At 35.1% G+C, this 9986-nt stretch overlaps 1 protein-coding gene across 3 annotated transcripts in view; it reads left to right on the forward strand.

The window, feature by feature from the left end:
• The first annotated feature begins 804 nt into the window (after positions 1-804).
• LARP4B (La ribonucleoprotein 4B) overlaps positions 805-9986 on the forward strand; it is a 72493-nt gene continuing 63311 nt past the window's right edge. For all 3 annotated transcript variants that reach the window (XM_045289784.1, XM_004702345.3, XM_045289785.1), the window contains exons 1-2: positions 805-940; positions 2264-2323. In XM_045289784.1, coding sequence (XP_045145719.1) covers positions 860-940; positions 2264-2323 — 141 coding nt within the window. In that variant the 5' untranslated portion in view covers positions 805-859. The remainder of the gene's footprint in view (positions 941-2263; positions 2324-9986) is intronic.

Here is a 9986-nt window from a genome sequence, read left to right on the forward strand (position 1 = left end):
TAAGACATTTTGGTGTATTTTAAATATGTCAGTTATCAGATAAAGTTTTGCAGGTATTTTCTGACAGCTTGTTTTTTCTTTACAGTGTTTGTAGAACATAGGCTTTAATTCATTAACGCCTGGCTGAGCAGTGTTGTCCTTTATAGATTATACATTTGGTGTATTTTATCTAAAAGCTCATTGCCAAATCCAAGGGCCCATAAGTTTTCTCTTCTGTTAACTTCTAAAAGTTGAATAGTTTTGTGTTTAACATTTAGGTCTGTGATCCCATTTTGAATTAATTTTTATGACAAATTTAAGATTTATGTCCAGATTCATTATTTTGCAATGGATAAAATGTTATCCTAAGCTTAATTTGTGTTCAGCTTGATTCAAACACAGTTCTCCTACTACATTGAGTTATGTTGGTTAACGTTTTACTTTGCAGTGACAAAAATGCCTTTTTTTAAATGACTGATTTGCTATAGATAATCAGGTCATTGGTTTTGTAGAATGTTCTGCATTTGGGATTTAGCTGATGGCTTTTTCCTGGTGTCATTTGACATGTTACCTGATCTTAGTATTTCCTTTACATTTGAGAGATCTAGACGTTTAATTAATGTTGGGTTCTTTTTTGACAAAAAATGCTAAACAGATGATACTCTCATCACATCAAGAATTGATTTAATGTTTTGTTGTTTGGTCACAAACTATAATTTGGGGTTGTTAAACTGTGTGCAGTCTATGTTTTTATTTCTGGATTTCTAGTAATTTCATCTTAAGATGCACTTGAAATGACCTATTTCCTGTCACTGTCATTTTATAGCCTCCCAAGGTTAACATCAAGCTTCTCCCAGTGGAGCCAGAAAGTAAACAGCTCATGACTTCTGATCAGGACACTAAAGTTGTGGCTGAACCGCAGGTGCAGCAAGTACAAGAAGTGAAAGACAGTTCTCATCTGGTAAGTATTTTCTTTTTAAAATTAGAATTGATTTAATACATAATTTTTATAAGATCTACATTGGATTTGATAACAATCAAAATAATAATACTTAATACTAGGATATCTTAATATAAATTCTGTATTTGGAATAAGTTTATGAGTAGCTTAGTACTGAAGGAAGAGCCCTAGGGATACAATAGTTAAAACACTGGCTGCTAACCCAAAGGTCAGTGCCTTGAACCCATCAGCCTCTCTGGAGAAAAGAGATGGCAGTTTACTTCTGTAAAGACTAATAGCAGAAGGAGAGCTACTGAGTTGAATTTGACACAAAGTGACCATATAGGACAGAATAGATTTCCCCCTCAGGGTTTCCAAGGCTGTGAATCTTTAAGGAAGTACTGAAGTGGACTGCCACATCTTCCTGGTGAAGAATGTCTAGGGCAGCGGTTCTCAGCCTTCCTAATGCACGACCCTTTCATACAGTTCCTCATGATGTGGTGACCCCCCATCCACAACATCATTTTCGTTGCTGCTTCATCACTGTAATTTTGCTACTGTTATGAATTGGGTGACCCCTGAGAAAGGGTTGTTCAACAATCCAAAGGGGTCGCACAACCCACAGGTTGAGAACCACTGGTCTAGTGGCTTTGAACTGCTGACCCTCAAACTAGTAAAAATTAGCTGCTTAACCACTAAACCACCAGGGCGCCTCTCTGTAAAGATTATACCCTTGGAAATCCTACAACACAGTTCTGTTTTGTTCTATCTAGTCAGTTCGGATTGAAATCAACTCGATGGCAGTGGTTTTATTTTTTTAAGGTGGGTGGTGAGAGGGAGTGGGATGGTTAGTAAAAGCTATTAACTATTATGTAATGTGGAAAATAAATGGTAACTATACCTCTAGATACTTAGAGCTTTTGTTTTAAAATCATTAATAAAAATGCAATGATACATAATACTTTTAATACTATTACAGCCACTTTACATAGTTTAAACATGTATAAATTGAGATCTTAATATAGAATTTTATGTTTTAACTGCCTTCATTCACTGTAAGATTTTATCATGTCATGTAATGTTTAAAATTTCAAAATGGTTTTGAAAAAAACTAGATTTTCTTACTCTTCCCTCTTAAAACTAAAGAATTTTGCTTATACTTTTCAGTAAGAATTACAAAGGATTTTGAATTTCAAGTCTCATCCTTGTTTGACTATGTCACTGATTTTTTTTGTCTTATAAAATGTAGTGATTCCTGTGGGTTTTATTTTGCATCATTGCTTTGATTTTAAAATGTTTTCTTTACATTATATAATGGTATTTTTTGTTATTTTTGATTCATAGATGAATGGTCCTATATCTCAAACCACTTCTCAGACAAGTTCCATCCCAGCTTTGAGTCAGGTAATTTAGTTTCAAGATTAATCATAGATTGTTTAATCATAGCCGACATACCTAGGCTTGAAGCTATTTCTGTGTAACACAAGTTTATTATAAAACATAAGAAAATGTAGCCTTTTGTAAAACAAGAAGAGAGACATTCATCATCTCACCACCTGGGTGCAGTAAGTATTAATACTGTGGATTTTCATGATTTGTGTATTATGTATATAATTTTATACATTATGTTTTAATTTCATTTCAGCAATTTTTAAAAATGCACCATTTATTGACTCATACTGTTAGCTTTACATTTTATATACCTATATTTTGATACATCTTTAAAACACATAAGTCAAATATGAAGCTTTTGCTAAGAATTGGTTTCACATTTTAGCTAAGATTGAAAATAATAGAAACCCATTGGTGTTCAATCTTACTTTTCCCCATTTGCATGTATATACGAATACAGAGTGCATTAAGAATTACTCCAAATTCAACGTGGTAATCTTTTAAGCAAGCTAACAAAACATGGAGTTAGAGTAAATTTCATATCTTTCCCAAGAAACTATGAGCAGTTTATGTAGATGTTAAAGGAATGAATGGGTTGTTAATCTACTTTTAATAAAGTAGAATTAGAAAGTAAGATTTCAAACCATAACATTTCATGATATTATTTGAGTATGTTTATTTTGGTGTGCTATATATATTGGTTTGTAAATAAATTCTATATTTTTAATTACTTAAAGTAGATCTATGACTTCTGATAGTCATAAAAAAGAAACTATATTAAAAGATAAGTTAGAAATTACTGAAGAGTAGAAATCTTTGTAGTTTTGTTTGCTGTTGTTATTTGCAATAGAAAATAATGTTTTTTAAAACATATTAGAGGGCATAGAACTAGATAGCAAGAATTTTTTTTTCTTTCTTTTTTAACATTTTATTAGGGGCTCATACAACTGTTATCCCAATCCATACACACATCAATTGTGTAAAGCGCATTTGTACATCGTTTCTCAAAACATTTTCTCTCCATTTAAACCCCCGACATTAGGTCCTCATTTTTCCCCTCCCTCCCCGCTCCCCCCTCCCACATGAGCCCTTGATAGTTTATAAATGGGTATTTTGTCATATCTTGCCCTGTCCGACGTCTCCCTTCATCCACTTTTCGGTTGTCTGTCCCCCAGGGAGGAGGTCACACACAGTTCCATGTAATCGGTTCCCTCTTTCCTACCCATTCTCCCTTTACCCTCCCTGTTTTGCCACTCACACCACTGGTCCTATAGGGCTCATCCGCTCTGGATTCCCTGTATTTTCAGTTCCTATCTGTACCAGTGTACCTCCTCTGGTCTAGCCAGTCTGATTGCAAGAATTTTTAAAGAAGACTTACATAACAATTTTTTTTAAAACTTGGTTCGCAACAGTATTTTATATTACCTAGAAGAAATAATGTGCCAGGTGCACATGCGAGTCATTAGACCTGGATTATAATTGCATCCCAGCTACTCAATCTCTTGGGTAACACACAGGGAAATAACATATCTGCTACTCCGTTTTACAAAATGTGGATATTAATATTTATCAACTTTAAAGGGTGTTATAAACATTGGGAATTTATGGGGTTTTTAAATATTAGAGGTATACTATGTAGATTATCTGAGCTCATAACTTAGGTAGTTTTTGTGCTTTTATTTATAACAATATTAAACACAACTACAAAAAACTCTTGGTACAGTTGTCCTTGGTATTCATGGGGAATGGGCTCTCAGAACTCCTCAGTTACCAAAACCTGAGGATACTTAAGTTCCTTATATACAATGGCATAGCATTTGCATATAATATCTACACATTCTCATTCTTTAAATCATCTCTAGATTGCACATCATAATTAATAAAAAGTAAATGCTATATAAATAACACTTTTGCTCCCTTGCAGTTTTAACAGATGGATATTCTCTGGGTGGCTCCAACTCATGGCAGCCCTGTGTGCCCTGCTCAGCCCTGCCCCACCCTTACGGTGGTCCTTGTTTGAGACTGTTGTTGCAGTCACTTGTCAGTCTAGCTCACTGAGGGTTTTTCCTCTTTGTTGTTGACCCTCTATCAAACATGAAGTCCTTCTCCAAGGACTAATCCCTCCAAGTAACATTTTCAAGGTACACAAGACAAAGTATTGCTATCTTCTCCTCTCAGGAGCATTCTGGTTGTACTTCCAAGACAAATTTGTTTGTTCTTCTGGCAGTTTATAGTATATTTAATATTCTTTACCAACACTGTAATTCAAATGTACCACTTATTTTTTGGTCTTCCTTATAATAATTCGCAATGTTGTACAATCATGACCACTATCAATTTCCAAACCTTTTCATGAACCTGAACACCCTGTACTCTCTACCCCTGTAGCCCTTGATAGCCACTAAACAACTTTGATCTTAATACATTCGCCTATCACAGATACTTCATATAAATGGGATCATAAAATCACTCTTTGTCCTTTTGTGTCTGGGTTACTTCCCTTAGCATACATTGTAAATGTTCATTTATTCCTTTTTCATTGGTGACTAATATCCCGTTGTCTGTATATACCAGATTTTATTAATCCATTCACCCGTTAATGGGAACTTAACAGGTTTCAACCTTTTGACGATTGTGAATAATACTGTAGTGAATACTGTGTACAAGTAGTTATCTGAGTCCTTGCTCACGCATTTTGGATATATACCGAGGAATGGAATTGCTGGGCCTTAGGATAATTCTAATTTTAACTTTCTGAGGACTTGTCATCAGTTTTCCACAGCAGCTGCAACCGCTTTATATTCCTACCAGCAATTTCTTCACATCTTTGCCAACACTTGTTTTCTGTCTTTTTGGTAATAGCCATCTAGTGGTTTTGAAATGATCTCTTGTTGTGGTTTTCATTTGCATTTTCCTAATGAATAGTTAGTAATTATTGACCATCCGTATATCTTATTGAGAAAAATGTCTATTAAAGTAATTTCCCCCCTTTTAAATTAGATTGTTTATGTTTTTGTTGTTAATTGTAGGTGTTTTAAAAAATATATTTTAGATGTTCAAAAGTCATTAAATCTGATGAAGTGTAATATACCTATCTTTTCTTTTGTTGCCTATACAGTTGTAATATAATTTTAAAAACTCTTTCAGTACCCCACTAACATCCTCCATGCCCATTTACAGTTATTCTATGCCCAGCCTTAAGCAATCACTATCGTACTTCCTATATATTGAATTACCTTTCACATATGTTAGCCCTTGTAGCTAGCTCATTATTTTGTATTTAGTAGATAGTATTTATTAAACTTTTGCTTATTCAACAAAGCTGAGCACTATTGGTAAAGATTAATAAAACTTTCTGTGGATAGATTATTCACAGATATTACGAAACATAGACATGTTTTATATATTAGTTTTATACTCACCCTCTTACAACCTGCAAAGTTATAAAACCAAGTTTTATGTGAACATAGTAACATAGACCACAGCTGGAGGATAAAGATAGAATGGGATTAGGAAGTTTTCAGATGTTGTTAAAGCTACAAAAAGACAACATTAACTTTATCTCAACTGTTTTAGTTGTAGGATCATTTTAAATGTTCTAGCTTTTTTGTAATAAGGATTTACTGTTTCTAAAGCTCATAATGCTAGTAGTTAGGGTTACAGTACTAATTTATATTAAATTACCATGCGTAATTCATAAGAATAATGATGAAATTCTTGAATCCATCATTTTTTTTCATAAACTAGAAAGACTCAGGAAGTAAGAAGTTTGAGAATTAAGATGAACAGAAGATTATGTAGATGTGGACATGGAGGAACCCTGAAGTTTTGAATAGGGAACGTGTAACCAATATTGCCAACTAAAATAAAATCCAATTAGTCCTGACCAATTTTGTAGATTTGAGATAAAGTAGATCATCACTTGTGACCTTAGCAAGAGCAGTTGCAAAGGGATGATAGAAATGAAAGTAAGATTGCAGTGGTTATAAAAAGGAACTTGAAAAGGGGTGAGGGGCCTGGGATGATATATACTACATAGACTAGAATGTTTTCATTGCTACTTCATAACTGTAATTTTGCTATTGTTATGAATCAGGTGACGCCTGTGAAATGGTTGTTCAACCCCCAAAGGGGTTGGAACCCACCGGTTGAGAACCACTGTTCTAAGATCTTGGCTTTGAAAGTAAGAAAATAAGTAGAGGATGAAAGGAAATATAGAGGATTTGGGGGATGTTTAAGATGAAAAACTTTGCATCTGTCTGTTTATCCTATCTACTGTGATGGCTTGCATTCTGTTGTGATACAGGAAGCTCTGTCATCAATATTTTAAATACCAATGATGGTCTTCATGGTGAACAAGTTTCAGGCAAGCTTCCAGAATAAGGCAAACTGGGAAGAAAGACCTGATAACCATTTTCTGATGATTAGTTAAGGCAACCTTGTGGATCACAACAGAATATTGTCTGATAGAAGTGAGTTCCCTAAGTTGGAAGGCAATAAAAATTCAAAATGCATACGCAGTGGCTGTTGCAGTGGAGTCAAGCTTACAGAGTCCAGGACCAGATAATCTTTCATTTTGTTGTATGTGGGCTCACCATGAGTCAGAGCCAACTTGATACTGGCTCACAAGAAGATGAAGAAGCAGTCGCTTTGCTAAAGAACCACCATGGGTTAGATGGGAATGTGTCTTTTTATCTATTTCACCAGGTTAAGAAATCCTACTATTTTAACCAGAACACTTTGAAACAGTTAACTGACTTTCCCTGAAAGGCTTCTCCCTAGGAATAACTAATATTGCCTAGTAACGATTTTCTGTGCAAGTAATATATCTGTCAGAGTGTTAATTAGGGTGTCTTCATAAAAAGATCTAATCAAAGTCTTGACCGCTTAGGAACTCTGATGGGACTGTTAAATCAAGGCAGAAAAACCACAAGGTTATAGCAACTGTATTTGGGGATTCCCATGGAATCATCGTGAGAGCCTGTTTGAAGGATCTAACAGGAAAGCACTACTACTTGTGTATCCTTGACTGAAGGGTGATCATACCTTTCAGTCAAGGTCACAGGTTCGGAAGGGACACAGGTAGAGCAGGCAGGGAGGAAGGGGACGGATGCTGCAGCCAGATCACCCTCACATCCTAATAGGGTTGTCTTGATAGGGCACAGTATCATCATGAGGGCTTATTAAGATGAAGTTTTAAGAAAACTGAATTAGTAAGAATATTGCCCTTAAAGTTGTAACGAGGAATCCTGACCACCACCACCACCACAATGTACCTGCTCATTCTTTGAGAGTAACAAAGGCTATCCTACAAGAATTTCCATGAAGCCTTAGATCATCCATCATCATGCCCCTTCAGACTGTGTCATTGATTATATTCTTGGAGCTGTGAATCATTCTCACACCCCCTTTCTGAGTCTTCATACTCACCGCCCCCTTCAAATATGAATAGGTATTAACATTTTAATATAAGCCCCTTTTGATGATCCTTGATGATCCTTGAATGCTCCAGAACTAGGCTTTCTGTCTTAATTGCTTCTGGTATACCCTCTGCCCGGAAGTATGCATTGCTTGATCACTTAACCTTCCTCACATCGACCTTCTTAAAATTTTACTCTGTTTTGTTATTGTTGTTGGCTTTTATTTCCTGTTTGTGTTTTGTGTGATGTTCTATATATGAAATCCAGCATAGATAACTATATAAAGAAAGTAATTTGGTAAATAAGTAATTACCTAAGGGCATGACAGGGGAGGTTGGAAGGAAAAGGGAGCTAACAATAATGAGTATGAGAAAGAGAAAATATTTCGGAATTGATTGTGGTAGTTAGTGATAGCACAACTCTTCTTAACATGATTAGACTATCAAATTGTATGGTATGTCAATTATATGCCAATAAAACTATTCTTAAAAAATTAAAACGCTTCCTAAACCTCTGGCTTTCCCCACTTCCCTTCCAAAAATTCACTGCCATCAAGTCAGTTCTGGCTCAAAGCAACCCCAGTAGGACAGAATAGAACTGCCCCTATGAGTTTCCAAGACAGTGACTCTTTATGGAGGTAGAAACCCTCGTTTCTCTCCCCATTTCCTTGCCCTCTCGTTAGTCCTCCATACTCCTAGCAAAGCTCGATACTACTGTTTAATGTCAGTCCTCCTCTCCCTCAATCTTCACACCCCAACTAGAATGTAAGCGCCATCAAAGCTGGGCCTTTTCTTGTATTCACACTTGTGTTCTGACACTTTAGACACATGATAAGTATTTCTCGAATAAATTTATTGTACAATAAATTGTAACCATATTATTACAATCATAGCAAAACATATATGGTACTTAATACATATGTACTGTTTTAACATTCACATACCTTTTTTCATGAATTCTTATTGCCCTATACCTGTAATAGAGCAAGGTATTATTATCACTGTTTTGTAAATGAGGAAACTGAAGCACAGAGAGACTTGAGTAATTTTTCAAATAGTACTTTTAGAAATTAACAGTACCAGAATTGGATACCTGACAATCTAGTCTTAGAGTCTAAGCTCAAATGTAAAATTTCCACAATTTGTATAAAAATTGTTACATGAGAACTTAATTCACTGTGTAAATTTCCATCTAAAACAACAAAATATATGTTTTTTAAGGTGAAATATTCTTTGATAAGGCATGTAAAAATTCCTTGCATTGTTGATTGAAACTCATTTTAGATAAAGCTGAATTTTTAGGTGGCCAATAATAGCATGATTTATGGCTTAGAAAAATTATTTTGGCTGCAATATATTAAGAAAATGGATTGTAAGAGTTCAAGAATGGAAATAAAGAAATAAAAGTATATATATAATGAGAAATAGAACAAGGATGAAAAGATTCTAAATTTATTTGGAAATAAACACAGTCACACTAATTTGTAGATTGAATGTGGGAAGAAGAGCTCAGAGAAAGGTAAATCAAGGATAATCAAACAGTTGAGATAGAAAACTAAAGAATTAAAGGTTTATGGTAGAAAAATCTGCCTGGTAGAAATTCATGCATATAAAAGTTAGCAGAGAGCCAGCTAGGATATCAGTAGATATCAGAGCTTCATGAGTAAATTTGAAAGTAAAGTGTTTGGTTTTTTTAAACTGTATTATCATGTAGGGGAAAAAAATCCTACTAAAACCATGATTGTATGAGGGGTAGGGCCCCCCCCCAAAAAAAAAAAGCATACCACTTACAAAGTACTCTCCATTACACTTAATACATTTGTCAAATCTGCAGTTGATTCTTGGAAACATTTTTCAAATGCCTCTGACAATGTAGAAGAGGTGAAGAAAAAAAAACGAGGGTGGTGCTGCCAACCATCCAAACAAATTGCTGTCCTTTCATGTCCCTTTGTATTCCTGGAAGGAGTGAGGTCAGATGAGTAAGGTGCATGGGACAAGAGAGGCATGCTGTGTTTTGCCTAAAAGCACGGTATACTGAAATGGCTGTGTTTTGCCTAAAAGCACGGTATACTGAAATGGCTGCGTGAGGAAAGGCACTGTCGTGATGGCAAAACCAGTCCCCCATCTGCCATACTGTTAAATAATCTTTTAAGAACCTCTCAATAGAAAGCTTGTTTAACAGTCTAACCTGGTGGAATGAACTCCAAATGCATACAGTCGACATTTTCTTTGGGAAGTTGACAGATGTCCAGAAGA

The sequence above is a fragment of the Echinops telfairi genome, unplaced genomic scaffold (assembly GCF_000313985.2).
Source record: "Echinops telfairi isolate 266 unplaced genomic scaffold, ASM31398v2 ScPeMD7_31;HRSCAF=116, whole genome shotgun sequence".
Lineage (NCBI taxonomy): Eukaryota > Metazoa > Chordata > Mammalia > Afrosoricida > Tenrecidae > Echinops > Echinops telfairi.